At 44.9% G+C, this 20,258-nt stretch overlaps 1 protein-coding gene across 1 annotated transcript in view; it reads left to right on the top strand.

The window, feature by feature from the left end:
* RNPEP (arginyl aminopeptidase) overlaps nt 1-20,258 on the top strand; it is a 59,360-nt gene that overhangs the window by 21,432 nt on the left and 17,670 nt on the right. Inside the window, exons 3-4 of the mRNA XM_073666626.1 lie at nt 14,855-15,000; nt 15,115-15,231. Of these exons, the coding sequence (XP_073522727.1) occupies nt 14,855-15,000; nt 15,115-15,231 (263 nt within the window). The remainder of the gene's footprint in view (nt 1-14,854; nt 15,001-15,114; nt 15,232-20,258) is intronic.

The following is a 20,258-nucleotide window of genomic DNA, read 5'->3' as shown; positions in this document are numbered from 1 at the left end:
GGCAGGCGAGGGTTTTTACTCCCCCCTATTCCTCAGGAGAAAACTGGACGGTACACTCAGGACTATCGTGAACCTGAAGAAATTGAACAAGTTCTTGAATATACAACCTTTCAAGATGGAATCAATAAACACTTGTGTGAAATTACTGTTTCCAGGCTGTTTCATGACGGTCTTAGACCTAAAAGACGCCTACTATCATGTCCCCATTCACAGAGACTACCAGAAATTCCTGAGGGTAGCAATACCAATAAAGGGCACAATCACACACTTTCAGTATGCGGCTCTTCACTTCGGGTTAGCAATAGCCCAAAGAGTCTTCACGAAAGTGGTGTCGGAAGACATGGCTCATCTGAGGGAGAGGAACATCCTGATAGTCCCATACCTAGACGATCTACTGGTTATAGGCAACTATTTCAGCCACTGCAAAGACCAGCTAGCAGTAGTCATGGATTCTTTGACGAGTTTGGGATGGCTTCTAAATCTAAAAAAATCCAGATTGGAGCCAGTTCAGCTACAGGAATACTTAGGTATCCTGTTAGATTCAAGGAGTCAGGAATGCCGTCTTCCGGAAGGGAAAGTCCAAAATATGATAGCCCGTGTGTCCTATGTGGAAAAGCATCTGGTTATGACACGAAGGGGAGCAATGTCCCTCCTAGGTTCTATGACTGCCTGCATCCCGGGTGTCCGCTGGGCTCAGTTGCACACCAGGGTCTTACAATGGGAGATCTTGGGGGCGGAAAAATCTCTAAGAGGGCACTTAGAAGGTCGACTGACCTTATCCTCAAAAACTTTACTTTCCCTAACATGGTGGACAAAGGAAGAAAATCTAGGCAGGGGCGTCCCATGGACAATATCGGCACCCCAGATTCTGACGACAGATGCAAGCCCCAGGGGGTGGGGGGGGGCTCATCTAGACGACCGAGTGGCTCAGGGGGTCTGGGCAAAGGGGGTGGAAGGTTCTTCCTCCAACATGAAAGAACTTCTGGTGGTGAAGTATGGCCTCTTGGAATTTCTAAACGTGTTGAAAGGTCACCACGTGAGAGTGTTCTCTGACAACCGGGTAGTGGTGGCATATCTAAATCACCAGGGGGGTACCCAGTCCATCTCCCTTCTTCAGGCGTCAAGCTCCATCCTCCACATAGCAGAGAGAAATTTAGAGTCCTTATCAGCTCTGCACATAAAAGGGTCAATGAACGTCACGTCGGACTTCCTAAGCTGGACCCAGTTGAGACAGGGCGAATGGGAGCTGAACCAGCTAGTGTTCAAAAAGATCACGAGGGCTTGGGGAATCCCATGTATTGACCTATTTGCCAACCTGAAAAACAAAAAGGTGGACACGTTTTGCTCGATAGACCCCAGGAGGAACCCAGTAGCACTAGACGCTTTTTTGATTCCATGGGACCACCAGCTAGTATATGCCTTTCCTCCGATTGCTCTCATTCCGGCAGTTCTGAGGAAGATCAGGGAAGATGAGGCGAATGTGATCCTGATCGCCCCCTTCTGGCCAAGAAGGCCTTGGTTTTCCTGGCTGAGGATCGTTCCGGACCTGCTGTCTCAGGGTCCAGTACTCCACCCGCAGGTAACAAACCTGCACTTGACAGCTTGGAATTTGAGAGGTCACTCTTGAGGGATAAAGGGTTTTCCCCCAATCTAATCTGTACCCTGCTGCAGAGTAGAAAACCTGTAACTACTAGGCTCTACGGGAAAACTTGGAAGAAATTCCTTTCCTTTGCAGGTACGGATATAGTAGGGGAGGCCCCCTTGGTTACCATCCTGGAGTTCCTTCAGAGGGGGTTGGAGCTGGGATTGGCCACGAGCACGCTGAAGGTTCAGGTGGCAGCTCTGGGAGCCCTGTATAACTGCAACCTGGCAAGGGATAGATGGGTCTCCAGGTTCATCAGGGCATCTCATAGATCCAGGCCCATCCTCTCTCGGAAGGCTCCTCCGTGGGATTTAAATCTTGTCCTTTCAGCCCTGACCAGAAGCCCCTTTGAACCAATAGGGGAGGCGTCCCTTAAAATCTTGTCCCTTCTGGTAGCCCTCACCTCGGCTCGCCGCATTAGCGACATCCAAGCATTATCCGCGGGACCCCCCTTTACGCAGATTCTAGATGACAGAGTGACGCTTAGGACCGACCCAGCGTACCTTCCTAAGGTGGGATCCCTTTTTCACAGGTCACAGGAGGTCACCCTCCCTTCCTTCTGCACAGCCCCAAAAAACAAGGGGGAAGAGGCCCTTCACACCTTGGACGTCAGGAGGTGCATTATGCAATATTTAGAGGCCACATGGGAGTGTAGGAAGGACAGGGCTCTTTTTGTGTGCTTCCAGGGATCTCGGAAGGGACAGAAAGCTTCCAAAGGAACCCTGGCGAAGTGGATATGGGAAGCCATTTCCCTGGCTTATTCCTCAAGCGGGGAAACAGCGCCAGTGGGCCTAAGGGCTCACTCGACGAGGGCAGTGGCAGCCTCCTGGGCGGAAAAGGCCGGAGCTTCAATCGAACAGATATGTAGAGCGGCGACCTGGTCTTCTCCCTCCACGTTCTTTAAACACTACAGGCTGGATCTAACATAGTCTTCAGATCTTACCTTTGACAGAAGGGTTCTGGAAGCGGTGGTCCCTCCCTAATCTTCACTGCTCTGCAATCTCTCCGTGGTGCCGTCATGGGGAAAGAGAAAGAGTAGTTACTTACCGGTAACGAAATTTCTCGGAACCCATGACGGCACCCGTACATTCCCTCCCCCTTTTTTCTTACACATGGGTGTGCACAATCGTTATTACCTGTTTGTTTAGTCACAGGGTGTGTCTGAAAAAAAAAAAAATATATATATATATATATATATATCATATTTGGTGTTACTAACCTGGCGGTCCTCTTGGTGCTCTGTAAACCAACTGATGCGGGAGAGAGGTGCCGCCCTTTTTATCTGTAGGTTTCCTGTCCTTGAAGGGCGGATCCCCTCTCTCCGTGGTGCCGTCATGGGTTCCGAGAAATTTCGTTACCGGTAAGTAACTACTCTTTTATTTAGCTTTTCAGCTGCTATTCCATGATGTGACAACGTGCTCAAACTGGTGAAGGTCTGTTCAAAACTGACATCTTACCACTGATTTGTTGTTTCCCTATCTCTGTATTTTCATTGTTGGGCAATGCCCCTTAATACTTTTACTGATGAGTGCTCCATGTAAAAGGCTAACTTTAGTCATTGAATCACAGTAAAATAAAAAAACAACCATTCTGTGAAAGGATTATGGTTGATTGTACTTTCAGAAACAACCATGCTTCAGTACCCCCCTACATCTCCTCCCTTGTCTCAGTCTACCACCCTACATGTGCCCTACATTCTGCCAATGACTTAAAACTAAAATCCTCCATAATCTGAACTTCTCACTCCCGTCTCCAAGATTTCTCGCGTGCTTCGCCAATTCTTTGGAATGCATTACCCAGGACAGTTCGATTAATTCCCAATACCCACAGTTTCAAGAGGACCCTAAAAACCCATTTCTTTAGAGTGGCTTATCGCCTCAACCCACTATCTGTCCGTCCCAGTTTTCCCCCATATTAAAATATTCTTCAATTTCAGGTTCATACCATCCATGTACTTAATAGCCTTGGTCAGGACTGTACACATTCTGGCTGGCGACCAGTCCATGTATTATTATTTATCCTATTTAGTATATCATGGCTGCATTATGCAATATATGTACTTTTTACCTTTTGTGTCTCCCCCATTTCCTCATAGACTGTAAGCTTGCGAGCAGGGCCCTCACTTCTTTTGATTTGAGATATTCTTATTCTGTATTGCTTGTATAAGTATAGGGGGTCTGGGGCTCGGGTTGGAGTAGGCCTGAGTCCTGGGCCCAGGGTACCTGGGCCTTGTGCAGCGTGCGCCCCGCATGCTTGCCGGGTAGCGATTCGGCGTTTGGGCGGGTGCGCGCGCGCTGAAGCTCCCCCACGCGCGCGCGCCGGAAGTGATGCGGCCGCAGATCCCTATGGGAGCGGCGCGTTCAAACGCGCGCGCGGGAAAGGCCTAACATGTAGGACACAGCGGTGCCCTGGCCAGAGTGGGGCGCTCCCCGCATCGGTGTTGGAGGGGGAGGGGGCGGTCCCCTGCATAGCTTAAATAGCCAGGGAAGCAATGGGAAAATGCTTCCTGGCATACGTTGAGTTCAGCAGTATGAGTGACCAGGAGCCCCAGGAGGTGCCCCTGCGCCCCCACTCACCATCTCCATCACCATCGCCTCAGAGGAAACGCACGAAAGGACCCTCCAGCGGCCCTCCGCGTCAACATACTCAAGGTGACGGAGGAAGCGGTCGGTCCGGCAGGTCTTCTCAGCGTGGCAAAGATTCCGGCATGGCATCAGCCTCGGCGAAAGACCCAGCTACCAGAGCAGGTTCCTCTTCGAATGCGGTATTCCCTCTCTCTTTCGTCTGGGCGGTAAGTGATCTTCGTGAAAGTTCACTTGTAACTTGGGCCCTCCCCCCTCCCTTTTTTCTTCTTAGGGAAGGAAGAGCACGGGGAAGTTTAAACACAGGGCCTGCGCACTTTGCGCAGCTGATCTACCCACCACATGGCAAAAGAGACTATGTAGCTCATGCATCGAGCAAACCATCTGTGAGGAGACCCCTAAGTTTGCTACCGAGCTCAGATCCCTGATAAAATCGCAAGTCGAAGATACCGAAAAACTAGGTACCTTTCCCCGGTGTCAGTCTAGTAAATCAGATGAGGAAGTTGCGGTATCTGAATCATCCTGTTCATCATCTGCTTCCTCATCTTCAGAGGATGGGGGTCGTAACTGTTTCCCTATAGACGGAACAGATAGCTTAATCAAAGCAGTTAGGTCCACCATGGGGTTTGTAGACCCTCACCCCAAAAAGTCCATCCAAGAGATAATGTTCAGTGGCTTAGGTCAGAAAAGAAAGAGATCCTTCCCTCTTAATGATCAGATTAAGAGAGAATGGAAAAAGCCAGAGAGGAAAGGGTTGTTGGCCCCGAAAAGGAAATACCCCTTTGAGGACCCTGTATGCTCTTTCTGGAATAAAGCGCCAAAAGTTGACGTGGCGATAGCCAAAGCCTCTAAAAAAATATTCCCTGCCGTTTGAAGACATGGGGGTACTCAAAGACCCTATGGACAAAAAAGCGGACTCCTTTCTGAAAGGAGCCTGGGAAGCGGCAGGGGGGGGGGGGGGGTTAAAACCTGCAGTGGCAGCCACTTGCACAGCCAGATCCTTGATGGTTTGGCTGGACCAGCTGGAATCTCAGCTAAAAGACAAGGCTTCAAGGGAGGATATTATAGGGGCCATCCCTGTGATGAAAGGCGCAGCGGCTTTTCTGGCAGACGCCTCAGCCGACTCCGTCAGACTGGCAGCCAGAGCAGGGAGTTTTTCAAATGCAGCTAGGCGGGCCCTATGGCTCAAATGCTGGCCAGGCGACCTCCAAACAAAATCCAAACTGTGCTCCATTCGGTGTGAAGGGGAATTTTTGTTCTGCTCTACCCTGGATGACATCCTGGATAAAGCCGGGGATGACAAAAAAGATTCCGGTCCTCTCCGGTTCATCATTCAGGAAGGGTTTTCGGAGCAAAAAATTCATGCGAAGGAGGCCCCCCAAAGATCAGGATAGGTGGGAAGATAGGAGACAGAGGAAGGCCAAGGGGTTTATGTTCAACAGGCCCCTTAGTGACAACAAGAAGCCCGCCCAATGAAACGCAGCCCCAGGTGGGGGAAAGACTACTCCATTTCCTCCCAGCCTGGGAAAAGATTTCAAATGTGGGCTGGATTTTGGGCCTGATAAAATCTGGGCTAAAACTCCAGTTCCTCTACACTCCTCGAGGGAAATTTCACAGTAACCCCCGCAAGGTCCTCAGTGGTAGAGCAGTTGTCTCTAGAACAGGAAGTCCTAGACCTAGTGGACAGAGCAGTCCTTCAGGAGGTCCCTGCTCAGGAGGCAGGCGAGGGTTTTTACTCCCCCCTATTCCTCAGGAGAAAACTGGACGGTACACTCAGGACTATCGTGAACCTGAAGAAATTGAACAAGTTCTTGAATATACAACCTTTCAAGATGGAATCAATAAACACTTGTGTGAAATTACTGTTTCCAGGCTGTTTCATGACGGTCTTAGACCTAAAAGACGCCTACTATCATGTCCCCATTCACAGAGACTACCAGAAATTCCTGAGGGTAGCAATACCAATAAAGGGCACAATCACACACTTTCAGTATGCGGCTCTTCACTTCGGGTTAGCAATAGCCCAAAGAGTCTTCACGAAAGTGGTGTCGGAAGACATGGCTCATCTGAGGGAGAGGAACATCCTGATAGTCCCATACCTAGACGATCTACTGGTTATAGGCAACTATTTCAGCCACTGCAAAGACCAGCTAGCAGTAGTCATGGATTCTTTGACGAGTTTGGGATGGCTTCTAAATCTAAAAAAATCCAGATTGGAGCCAGTTCAGCTACAGGAATACTTAGGTATCCTGTTAGATTCAAGGAGTCAGGAATGCCGTCTTCCGGAAGGGAAAGTCCAAAATATGATAGCCCGTGTGTCCTATGTGGAAAAGCATCTGGTTATGACACGAAGGGGAGCAATGTCCCTCCTAGGTTCTATGACTGCCTGCATCCCGGGTGTCCGCTGGGCTCAGTTGCACACCAGGGTCTTACAATGGGAGATCTTGGGGGCGGAAAAATCTCTAAGAGGGCACTTAGAAGGTCGACTGACCTTATCCTCAAAAACTTTACTTTCCCTAACATGGTGGACAAAGGAAGAAAATCTAGGCAGGGGCGTCCCATGGACAATATCGGCACCCCAGATTCTGACGACAGATGCAAGCCCCAGGGGGTGGGGGGGGGCTCATCTAGACGACCGAGTGGCTCAGGGGGTCTGGGCAAAGGGGGTGGAAGGTTCTTCCTCCAACATGAAAGAACTTCTGGTGGTGAAGTATGGCCTCTTGGAATTTCTAAACGTGTTAAAAGGTCACCACGTGAGAGTGTTCTCTGACAACCGGGTAGTGGTGGCATATCTAAATCACCAGGGGGGTACCCAGTCCATCTCCCTTCTTCAGGCGTCAAGCTCCATCCTCCACATAGCAGAGAGAAATTTAGAGTCCTTATCAGCTCTGCACATAAAAGGGTCAATGAACGTCACGTCGGACTTCCTAAGCTGGACCCAGTTGAGACAGGGCGAATGGGAGCTGAACCAGCTAGTGTTCAAAAAGATCACGAGGGCTTGGGGAATCCCATGTATTGACCTATTTGCCAACCTGAAAAACAAAAAGGTGGACACGTTTTGCTCGATAGACCCCAGGAGGAACCCAGTAGCACTAGACGCTTTTTTGATTCCATGGGACCACCAGCTAGTATATGCCTTTCCTCCGATTGCTCTCATTCCGGCAGTTCTGAGGAAGATCAGGGAAGATGAGGCGAATGTGATCCTGATCGCCCCCTTCTGGCCAAGAAGGCCTTGGTTTTCCTGGCTGAGGATCGTTCCGGACCTGCTGTCTCAGGGTCCAGTACTCCACCCGCAGGTAACAAACCTGCACTTGACAGCTTGGAATTTGAGAGGTCACTCTTGAGGGATAAAGGGTTTTCCCCCAATCTAATCTGTACCCTGCTGCAGAGTAGAAAACCTGTAACTACTAGGCTCTACGGGAAAACTTGGAAGAAATTCCTTTCCTTTGCAGGTACGGATATAGTAGGGGAGGCCCCCTTGGTTACCATCCTGGAGTTCCTTCAGAGGGGGTTGGAGCTGGGATTGGCCACGAGCACGCTGAAGGTTCAGGTGGCAGCTCTGGGAGCCCTGTATAACTGCAACCTGGCAAGGGATAGATGGGTCTCCAGGTTCATCAGGGCATCTCATAGATCCAGGCCCATCCTCTCTCGGAAGGCTCCTCCGTGGGATTTAAATCTTGTCCTTTCAGCCCTGACCAGAAGCCCCTTTGAACCAATAGGGGAGGCGTCCCTTAAAATCTTGTCCCTTCTGGTAGCCCTCACCTCGGCTCGCCGCATTAGCGACATCCAAGCATTATCCGCGGGACCCCCCTTTACGCAGATTCTAGATGACAGAGTGACGCTTAGGACCGACCCAGCGTACCTTCCTAAGGTGGGATCCCTTTTTCACAGGTCACAGGAGGTCACCCTCCCTTCCTTCTGCACAGCCCCAAAAAACAAGGGGGAAGAGGCCCTTCACACCTTGGACGTCAGGAGGTGCATTATGCAATATTTAGAGGCCACATGGGAGTGTAGGAAGGACAGGGCTCTTTTTGTGTGCTTCCAGGGATCTCGGAAGGGACAGAAAGCTTCCAAAGGAACCCTGGCGAAGTGGATATGGGAAGCCATTTCCCTGGCTTATTCCTCAAGCGGGGAAACAGCGCCAGTGGGCCTAAGGGCTCACTCGACGAGGGCAGTGGCAGCCTCCTGGGCGGAAAAGGCCGGAGCTTCAATCGAACAGATATGTAGAGCGGCGACCTGGTCTTCTCCCTCCACGTTCTTTAAACACTACAGGCTGGATCTAACATAGTCTTCAGATCTTACCTTTGACAGAAGGGTTCTGGAAGCGGTGGTCCCTCCCTAATCTTCACTGCTCTGCAATCTCTCCGTGGTGCCGTCATGGGGAAAGAGAAAGAGTAGTTACTTACCGGTAACGAAATTTCTCGGAACCCATGACGGCACCCGTACATTCCCTCCCCCTTTTTTCTTACACATGGGTGTGCACAATCGTTATTACCTGTTTGTTTAGTCACAGGGTGTGTCTGAAAAAAAAAAAAATATATATATATATATATATCATATTTGGTGTTACTAACCTGGCGGTCCTCTTGGTGCTCTGTAAACCAACTGATGCGGGAGAGAGGTGCCGCCCTTTTTATCTGTAGGTTTCCTGTCCTTGAAGGGCGGATCCCCTCTCTCCGTGGTGCCGTCATGGGTTCCGAGAAATTTCGTTACCGGTAAGTAACTACTCTTTTATTTAGCTTTTCAGCTGCTATTCCATGATGTGACAACGTGCTCAAACTGGTGAAGGTCTGTTCAAAACTGACATCTTACCACTGATTTGTTGTTTCCCTATCTCTGTATTTTCATTGTTGGGCAATGCCCCTTAATACTTTTACTGATGAGTGCTCCATGTAAAAGGCTAACTTTAGTCATTGAATCACAGTAAAATAAAAAAACAACCATTCTGTGAAAGGATTATGGTTGATTGTACTTTCAGAAACAATTGTATCACACTCAGCCGTAGGTGTGGAAGGACTAAAGATCACCCATACTGTACACCTGACCCCTCAGATATATCAATGTCCCAGGCCATACTCCAAAACTAATTCAGCCCTCCAGATAAACCAAGTAGACAAAAATCAGACACTAGCCCCAACTCTTTCATTTACACCGTATATCCCTGGGCCCCCTTTATTTCCTCTCTGAGCAGTGCTATACTGTAGCTCCTCATGATGACAGTTAACCTCTTTGCTGGCCATGGCTTAAGAGAATATCATTTTTGCAGCTGGGTTGCCATTGACTCCATCCCACGGGGCTGCGATACTCTAGTTAAAAATAATAGGGGAAGCCCAGCACAGGGTACTAGACAGGCAGCCTGTCATGGTTTACTGTAACTCTGAAAAAAAAAAAAAAAAAAAAGCACAAATTGCCACTGAAATAATAATAATAAAATAAAAAGCTTCATCTATAGAAGAATAAAAAAAATGCATATATCTGACATCGCTATGTGCAAAATCACCCTTTTGATAAATCAGGATTCCTAGAGTGTATGTATGTATGTATGTATGTATATATATACATACGCTCATCGTACCGTGAGTACACCCTGTATTATCAGTACATTATATAACTTTACAAACTGATCTATTTCAAGTGTTTTTCTGTTAATGTTGATGATTATGGCTTACAGCCAATGAAAACGCAAAGGTTATTATCTCAGTAAATTAGAATTAACAAAAAACACCTGCAAAGGCTTCCGTTGCGTTTAAAAAGGTCCCTTAGTCTGTTTCAGTAGGCTCTACAATCATGGGGAAGACTGCTGACTTGACAGATGTCCAGAAGGCAGTCACTGACACACTCCACAAGGAGGGTAAGCCACAAAAAATCATTGCTAAAGAAGCTGGCTGTTCGTAGAGTGCTGTATCTAAGCATATTAATGGAAAGTTGAGTGGAAGGAAAAAGTGTGGTAGAAAAAGGTGCACAAGCAACCAGGATAACCACAGCCTTGAAAGGATTGTTAAGAAAAGGCCATTCAGAAAATTGGGGGGAGATTCACAAGGAGTGGACTTTGCTGGAGTCATTGCTTCAAGAGCCACCACACACACAGACGTATCCAGGACATGGGCTACAAGTGTCGCATTCCTTGTGTCAAGCCACTCATGACCAATAGAAAACGCCAGAAGCGTCTTACCTGGGCCAAGGAGAAAAAGACCTGGCCTGTTGCTCAGTGGTCCAAGATGTTGTTTTCAGATGAAAGTAAATTTTGCATTTCATTTAGAATTCAAGGTCCCAGAGTCTGGAGGAAGAGCGGAGAGGCATACAATCCAAGCTGCTTGAGGTCTAGTGTGAAGTTTCCACAATCAGTGATGGTTTGAGGAGCCATGTCATCTGCTGGTGTAGGTCCACTGTGTTTTAGTAACATAGTAACATACATAGTAACGTAGGTTGGATAAAGACCTAGGTCCATCAAGTTCAACCTTTCTCCCCCAATTGTACTCCCCATACCAACACTACACTAACTTACTGGAACTAGGCCTCACAAATGAATTACCATTTGTAGTATTACTGCACTATTACAATAACAAATTAAACCATTTTATAATTTTTTAATTGGTTTTATTTTTGTATTACTGTTATGGTATTACTAAAATCCCTGTACCTAAATCTGAAGGCAAAAACCCCAGGATACATTCAGCCAATTTGCATCACGGGGAAAAATTCTTCTTGACCCCGAAAAAAGGTGATCAGTCCTAGAACCCTGGATCTAATGTACTACTATAGGTGTAACATTTTGTCTAATTTAACTGTAGCCCACAATGTTACCTGTATCGAGGAAATCATGCAGCCCTTTTTTGAACGCTGTTATAGTATCTGCCATTACTACCTCTTGTGGTAGGGAATTCCACAGCCCGACTGCTCTGACTTTATCAAGACTAAAGTCAGCGCAGCTGTCTACCAGGAAATTTTAGAGCACTTCATGCTTCCCTCTGCCAGCAAGTTTTTGGAGATGGAAATTTCATTCTCCAGCAGGACTTGGAACCTGTCCACACTGCCAAAAGTACCAATACCTGGTATTAAAATGTATGTATATGTATAAATTTTATTTATTTTTTTTGTAATGACACACGCAATATAGTTAACATGTCAAGCTAGGCATTCTGCAAGATGAATATTGTGAAAAAGGGGGAAATCAGGTAATATCTTTACAGGGAACCTGCCAGGTCGAGTAAAGCTGTTAATCTGCAGGTTAGTAGCGATATAAAAGTGCCCTGTAATGAAAGTGTGGCACCTGGGAGAATATGAAATATACTTATATAATTTAACGAGTTAAATCTGCGTAGATCTAAGTAGATACGTCCCTATATATGGAGACAGTGAAGGGGCAGCATTTATGCTTGGCTTTTATGCATACTTTATTGTAGTGCCATAGTTTATCAAAGTGCCACGGCAGTTAGATATGGCAGTTGGACAGGGCAGGAGACAGGTAAGACATGCAAGACAATTAAACAAACTTGCTTCCAGGTCATCTGTTTTGCAAACAGTATTCACCATTTGTATTTGTGCCAGTATATCCTGGCTGCTACAATCATCTACATTCACCGTTCTCCCACAAATTCGGCACACTTCATCCATATTAACCCCTCTCTCCTCTCTTCTCCTATGTACAGCTGACATGCTCTCTTCACAATGTTATACCACACAGATCCATTCATTCCCACCATACAACACAGGAAACGCTCTCACAAATCACTCAACCATCTGCTCACTCTCTGTATCTTCATTCTCTTAGTCGCAGGTGATATTTCTCCTAATCCAGGACCCTCCAGTAATAATAACACTAACTCTTTCCCTGGTACATTCAGAAACCCTGCTAATCTCATTAATATTCCATGCATATCTTCTGTCTCATTCAACTGTGCCCTTTGGAATGCGCGCTCAGCATGTAATAAACTCTCTTACATCCATGACTTTTTCCTCTCTAATTCCCTCAACCTTCTGGCTCTCACTGAAACCTGGATCCAGCAGTAAGAACCACCGCCGCTGCAGCTCTCTCCTATGGTGGCCTACACTTCTCTCATACCCCAAGACCTGACAACAGATCAGGTGGAGGTGTTGGTCTGCTTCTTTCAACAAAATGTACTTTTCAGGTTATCCCCCCCCCCAGTACCCTCCCTTATCTTCCCTTCTTTTGAGGCCCACACAGTCACTCTACCGGCCCTTCTCCCTGCGAGTGGCGGTTGTCTATCGCCCTCCAGGTCCCTCCCGTCAGTTCCTGGATCACTTTGCTGTCTGGCTTCCAAATTTTCTATCCTGTGACATCCCCACTCTAATTATGGGAGATTTTAACATCCCAATTGGCGATTCTCTTTCCCCATCTGCCTCTCATATTTTATCCCTAACCTCCTCCTTCGGCCTTTCACAGCTTGCTAATTCTCCTACACATGAAGACGGGAACACATTGGACCTGATCTTCTCCCGGCTTTGCGCAGTACATGACTTTACGAACTCTCCCCTTCCACTCTCTGACCATAATCTTCTTTCATTCTCTGTCAAGAACTGTGACTCTACTCAAGCCCCCCCCCATTTTCCACACTTATAGAAATATACGCGCCATTAACACCCAGAAATTTATGAAAAAGTTGCAATCATCATTGGCTCCAATCTCCTCCCTCTCATGTCCCAACTCTGCATTGAAGCATTATAACGAAATATTGCTATGATCCCTGGATGAAGCCGCACCTCCTACACAAAGAACAATTTGGCATAGACGGCGGTAACCCTGGCACACGCCTCAAACACGTCTTCTCCAGAGGTGCTTCAGGTGCGCTGAACGGCTGTGGAGAAAATCTAATCTGCCCGAAGATTTCCTCCATTATAAATTTATGCTGAAAACATATAACTTTGCCCTTCACCTCTTCAAACATACCTACTTTAACAATCTCATCATCTCCCTTTCCAATAATCCTAACATTGTCTAACATTGTCCTCCCTCTGCCTAAAACTGAATCTGTCAAAAACTGAGCTACTCGTATTTCCTCCCTCCACTAACCTACCTCTGCCCGATATTGCCATTTCCGTTTGTGTCTTGGGGTCATTTTTGATTCAGATCTTTCCTTCACTCCTCACATCAAATCACTTGCTCGTTCATGTCATCTACACCTCAAAAACATCTCAAGAATCAGGACATTTCTCACCTTTGACTCGGCAAAAACTCTTACTGTAGCTCTTCATTCTCGTCTCGACTATTGCAACTCTCTACTAATCGATTTCCCTCTTACTAAACTCTCCCCTCTCCGTCCTTAACACAGCAGCAAGGATCATATTCCTCGCCAACCGCTACACCGATGCCTCTTCCCTGTGCCAGTCATTGCATTGGTTGCCCATCCAATATAGAGTTCAATTTAAACTTACCACGCTTACCCACGAAGCGCTCCATGCTTCAGTACCCCCCTACATCTCCTCCCTTGTCTCAGTCTACCACCCTACATGTGCCCTCCATTCTGCCAATGACTTAAAACTAAAATCCTCCATAATCTGAACTTCTCACTCCCGTCTCCAAGATTTCTCGCGTGCTTCGCCAATTCTTTGGAATGCATTACCCAGGACAGTTCGATTAATTCCCAATACCCACAGTTTCAAGAGGACCCTAAAAACCCATTTCTTTAGAGTGGCTTATCGCCTCAACCCACTATCTGGCCGTCCCAGTTTTCCCCCATATTAAAATATTCTTCAATTTCAGGTTCATACCATCCATGTACTTAATAGCCTCGGTCAGGACTGTACACATTCTGGCTGGCGACCAGTCCATGTATTATTATTTATCCTATTTAGTATATCATGGCTGCATTATACAATATATGTACTTTTTACCCTTTGTGTCTCCCCCATTTCCTCATAGACTGTAAGCTTGCGAGCAGGGCCCTCACTTCTTTTGATTTGAGATATTCTTATTCTGTATTGCTTGTATAACTCCCCCCCCCCCCCCCCCCCCCCTAAAATTGTGAAGTGCTGCGGAATATGTTGGCGCTGTAAAAATAAAAATTATTATTATACCTCCTGGGAGCTTCCGGCTACCAGTCACACAGACGTGCTGGCACGGCTTCAGTCATCAGTCGCTATGTTGGTTTGTAAAGATGAGGAACATGTGGAAATGGCTATACAATTTAGTTTTTACCTGTGAACAATAGAAATATTTTTAACTCTCAACAATACACCACACCTTGGCCACAATGTGTAAACGCAGCCTAAATACTTTAAAAAAACTTATAAATACTTTTAAACTTCTACTTTAAACAACGCAGCCTAAATACGAAAAGACTTCTTCAGCAGGGACTGCTCCCTCTTAAAATTGTGTAATTGGAGATCTCCACAACTGATTTTTCACGCACCAGTCTGTGAATTGAAAGCGGTGGAACAAGCTATTCTTGCGTGATCCCTTGAAACTTGCGAAATGGAGCAAAGAGTAGCCACTACAGAATGTCGGTCTAGTTTTCCAACATTAATATGTTGATAACTGTAAATATTTTTTTCTCTCGCATCTATGTAATATTTAATCTGAAACAGCACTATCTGATTGCCTACTAGTGGTGAGAATTTGATTCTAGCATCAGTTTTGATTTTATTTTTTCATCTATCATTGATCACGTAGGTTCCAGATGGCTTTACAGCAGTCATGAGTGCTGATGTTTGGGATTGTCAAGGTGACACTTCTACTTTTAAAATGACACATCCAATTCCTTCTTACCTTGTGGCCCTTGTTGTTGGGGATATAGTCTCTGCAGAAGTTGGACCAAGGTTAGTAATACCACTTGGGTCATAAAATATGTTTTTGTTTTAATCTGCATTTTTTTTTGCTATCTAATTGTGATCCTTTTTGTGTGTAACTCTTGCAAATCTTTGTGCTGTTAGGAGCAGGGTTTGGGCCGAACCATGTGTAATTCAAGCTGCAAAAAAAGAGTATGACGGTGTAATAGAAGAATTCTTAAGTGTAGGGGAGAAACTCTTTGGACCATATGTTTGGGGAAGGTAAGCTTTGTTCTTTGTTAAGCTTAACGATGAAATGCATAAAAAGGAGGGTACTTCCTAGGGAAATGTTAACAAGAAACAGCCCATAGATTCTTGAAAAAAAAGTAGAAAGATGAACCACTGAATTTATCCTCAATGATGACTTCTAAGGCCACGGCCCCACTATCCGTATTTGGTCAGTATTTTTTTCTCAGGAGTGGGAGCCAAAACTTGGTGAGGAACAATCAGAGAAAAGGTCAAATACTGATAGTGGGGCCGTGCCTGTGGGCATCCAACCTCTGAGACCTCACCTATCACCACAACGGGGCTTTTTTGTCTTCTATCTAAATATAACGGCAGTGCGCATTCTCAATTGGCGCTTCATTCTTTTATTCTCTATTGGACTGCTGGAGGCTCAGAGTACAGTGGTGACCATGTCATCCAACAGGATCAAGGCCTAGAATAACTCCCATGCACAGTAAGTGAGTAAAAATCTTCTGAACCTGCAGATTTCAGGAAAACCAGTGAACTAAGGGTACGTGTATGAGACGTCTTTCTGAGCTTACCTGTCTGAAAGAGCGCTAAATAAACACAAAAATCAATGAATTTATGGAAAGCCAGTTGTTTTTATATTGCAATGCATATGTTGAGAGTTTTTTCAGCATCTTTGGAAAGGTAAAGCAGCTAAAAGACAGGAAACTGTTTAAAGAAGTGACCATTTTTCAAGCTCCTTCTGTTTGGAAGCCGCTCACTATTTTTTATATATACAAAAAAAAAAAAAACACCAAAAGCTACACTAGAAAAGATCCTTGAGTTAAATCACCTAGTGGTTTCCTGAATCGTTTTTCCTTTCTGAAAACACACCGGGTATGCTGGTGTCTAAAAGTTGTTTCGAGCACATCTCCTTACTTGTATGGAGGCCTCTCAACTCTTTCCGTCGTTGGAATTTTCCCTGATTTCTCAATCCAGTTCTGTTTCTCTGCTCCTATATCGGCTTAATGTGCACTAAAAGCTTTCAGCCATAAAATACATGTAACCTCGAGTTATTAGGAATATATCATGTCAAACAAGACAATCTGCCGCATGCCATTAAAGACTTCGCTGATTAGAAATGAACTATTAATAAAACATTGAACATTCAGAGCAGATTTTTCATTGTCAGTTAGATGCTTGGTACAAGGGGTATATGCGGAATTTTGTAAATGGGAAGGCATGGCCATGAGTGACCCATTTCTGTAGTACGTGCATACATACAAAAAAAACACATCTAACCACTGACACACTCACATGGAGCGTTAAATTACATGTCTCACACTGTCTGACGCATACATCCGTAAATATACATATTATTCATACATACACTTAGGTGTCCACTGTGCTGCCAAAACAATTGACCCAGACAAGTTTAGTGTGGAAGAACACTAGTGATCTACACATAATCCTGATGGCAACCTCAATGAACACTTAGGAAAATTTAGCATGCCAGTCGTGAACTAGGACTCTTCTGAGAAAGCTCACAAGATTTCAGGGTGTGGCTATGGGATTTTATGCTCATTCAGCAAATCTTGCCCATTATGTCCACATAGTTTTTCTCATAGAGAATAGACTTCTACAGGAACTCCAGTTTTCCACCGCTCTAAAAAACACTCCTAGGGAATTTAGATTGTGAGATCCATAAGGACAGCGAGTAATGACAATGTTTGTAAAGCTCTGTGGAGTGTGTTGGTACTGTATAAGCAGGCATAATGTATATTGTATATATCTAAGACCAATAGAAGGTTCATATGGATCCAGTTAGTTGTATTCTATTGCACTAATTCTGTGTATGTGTATATATTATACAATGTTCATTTTGGTTTCCCCTTGTTTTCTCTCTGTTTTTATTGTGTTGTTGTGTACTTTAGTAAAACATCTCGTTTGTATAAATTTGTTTTAATTTTTTGTTATTTTGAAATAACCCTTAGATATATATTTCAGAAAGTTCAGATTATATTGACCTGTTTAGATATCTAAGGGGTATCCCCATCTTGTACATTTATGGCATGTCCACAGGATATGCCATGAAAATATAGTATATGCTGATCCCACCACTAAAAACTCCATGTGTCTCGAATGGAGTACGATTGCATGCAGCAATCAATGTGCTGGTGGTCAGAATTCCCATTCAACTAAATCTGTTTTCTTTGTCCCAATAAGATCATGAGATGTATGAGAAAGAATGATGAGAACATAGTTTTATCCTTATTGTTGTATTGTATTCTGAGAGACACCATCAGACTGCTCTGACAGCAGCTTATCTTGACGCTGAACGAAAACATCAGTCTTTGGAAATCCAACATCCCAGATTCTTCTCTGCCAACATTATATTTCAGTTGAGAGTCGTGAGATGCCTCCATACAGACTGTTGGCCGTCCTGACGATAATTGTGTCTCCATTCGACTTTAATGTTTATGGATGGATTTAGAATAAGATTGAAACCAAGATTAGACCAGGAGGTAGTAGAAGCCAGTAGAGGTAGCATAGTGTCCTCCCTTATCTTCTATAGCACCATCCATTATTGCATATTGTTCTTCCTTATTATATATAGAGTATTCCTTCTTTTACTACATTGAGTGAGAATTAAGCACAAACAGTTGCACTGCCCTGTTCTGGCATCCAGTCATCTGTAGTATCGGGACAAGGGCAGTCTTTTTTTTTTTTTTTTTTTTTTCTTTTGCAACCATGATGTTTGGCACCTCTGGCATTTAAACTGGGCCCTGTTATGTCATACGGGCTGAGAATGCAGGCCACAAATGTGATGACTGCCCAGAGGACTGATCTAGATGGCGGACCCCCTTTTTCTCCAACTCCTATTACGTATGTGGGATATATATATACAGTACAGACCAAAAGTTTGGACACACCTTCTCATTTAAAGATTTTTCTGTATTTTCCTGACTATGAAAATTGTACATTCACACTGAAGGCATCAAAACTGTGAATTAACACATGTGGAATTATATACTTAACAAAAAAGTGTGAAACAACTGAAAATATGTCTTATATTCTAGGTTCTTCAAAGTAGCCACCTTTTGCTTTGATGACTGCTTTGCACACTCTTGGCATTCTCTTGATGAGCTTCAAGAGGTAGTCACCGGAAATGGTTTTCACTTCACAGGTGTGTCCTGTCAGGTTTAATAAGTGGGATTTCTTGCCTTATAAATGGGGTTGGGACCATCAGTTGTGTTGTGCAGAAGTCTGGTGGATGCACAGCTGATAGTCCTACTGAATAGACTGTTAGCTGCTTTTTTCTTTCCATAATACAAATTCTAAGTAAAGAAAAACGAGTGGCCATCATTACTTTAACCCTAGAACGCATACCTGGGGCCTTGCAGGCCCACCCTGTTAATTGTTTTCTATTTTCTGCAACATTACTTTAGTTAGAATTTTGAAACTCTAGGTATTCCTCAGGTATATAGTTGTTTGTCATTTTTGTTTGAGTTATTCCATGTTATTTGCACACGGCCCTAAAAGGCCCCAGGTATGTGAAAGTGTAGATTTTTATGGTCATGCGTTCTAGGGTTAAGAAATTAAGGTCAATCAGTGCGAAAAATTGGGCAAACTTTGAAAGTGTCCCTAAGTGCAGTTGCAAAAACCATCAAGCGCTACAAAGAAACTGGCTCACATGAGGACCTCCCCAGGAAAGGAAGACCAAGAGTCACCTCTGCTTCTGAGGATAAGTTTATCTGAGTCTCCAGCCTCAGAAATCGCAGGTTGACAGCGGCTCAGATTAGAGACCAGGTCAATGCCACACAGAGTTCTAGCAGCAGACACCTCTCTACAACAACTGTTAAGAGGAGACTTTGTGCAGCAGGCCTTCATGGTAAAATAGCTGCTAGGAAACCACTGCTTAGGACAGGCAACAAGCAGAAGAGACTTGTTTGAGCTAAAGAACACAAGGAATGGACATTAGACCAGTGGAAATCTGTGCTTTTTATTCTGAGGAGTCCAAATTTGAGATCTTTGGTTCCAACCACCGTGTCTTTGTGCGACGCAGAAAAGGTGAACGGATAAACTCTACATGCCTGGTTCCCACCGTGAAGCATGGAATAGGAGGTGTGATGGTGTGGGGGTGCTTTGCTGGTGACACTGTTGGGGATTTATTCAAAATTGAAGGCATACTGAACCAGCATGGCTACCACAGCACCTTGCAGCGGCATGCTATTCCATCCAGTTTGCGTTTAGTTGGACATCATTTATTTTTCAACAGGACAATGACCCCAAACACACCTCCAGGCTGTGTAAGGGCTATTTTACCAAGATGGAGAGTGATGGGGTGCTACGCCAGATGACCTGGCCTCCCCAGTTACCAGACCTGAACCCAATCGAGATGGTTTGGGGTGAGCTGGACCGCAGAGTGAAAGCAAAAGGGCCAACAAGTGCTAAGCATCTCTGGGAACTCCTTCAAGATTGTTGGAAGACCATTTCCGGTGACTACCTCTTGAAGCTCATCAAGAGAATGCCAAGAGTGTGCAAAGCAGTTATCAAAGCTTAAGGTGGCTACTTTGAAGAACCTATAATATAAGACATATTTTCAGTTGTTTCACACTTTTTTGTTAAGTATATAATTCCACATGTGTGAATTCATAGTTTTGATGCCTTCAGTGTGAATGTACAATTTTCATAGTCAGGAAAATACAGAAAAATCTTTAAATGAGAAGGTGTCTCCAAACTTTTGGTCTGTACTGGTGAGGGCTATATTTGCCTGTATAAAATAATTTTCTGACTATGTAAATGTACTAAGCACTCCCACTTATCAATATTTAAAACATTTTGAAATGGATCTAGGAAAACCCCCTTTAAATTTCTCACTATCTCATTGATAGGGGATAAGCTATTTAACCTGGTACAAAACCTTATAAAAAGGTTGTCAATTACTGGATAACCCCTGCTTAATTCAGAACCCAATTCAAATAAAAACAATGGATACTCTCCTTCTGCAGCGGCACCATTCCTGCGATGTCGGCCTTTGTTCCTGGAGAGTGACATAACATATTGTGTCACTTGCA

The sequence above is a fragment of the Phyllobates terribilis genome, unplaced genomic scaffold (assembly GCF_046119375.1).
Source record: "Phyllobates terribilis strain yellow unplaced genomic scaffold, ASM4611937v1 Scaffold_2__4_contigs__length_985480577, whole genome shotgun sequence".
In the NCBI taxonomy this organism is placed as follows: domain Eukaryota; kingdom Metazoa; phylum Chordata; class Amphibia; order Anura; family Dendrobatidae; genus Phyllobates; species Phyllobates terribilis.
The sequence above is the reverse complement of the archived record's forward strand: the minus strand, read 5'-3'. Positions and strand labels throughout refer to the sequence as shown.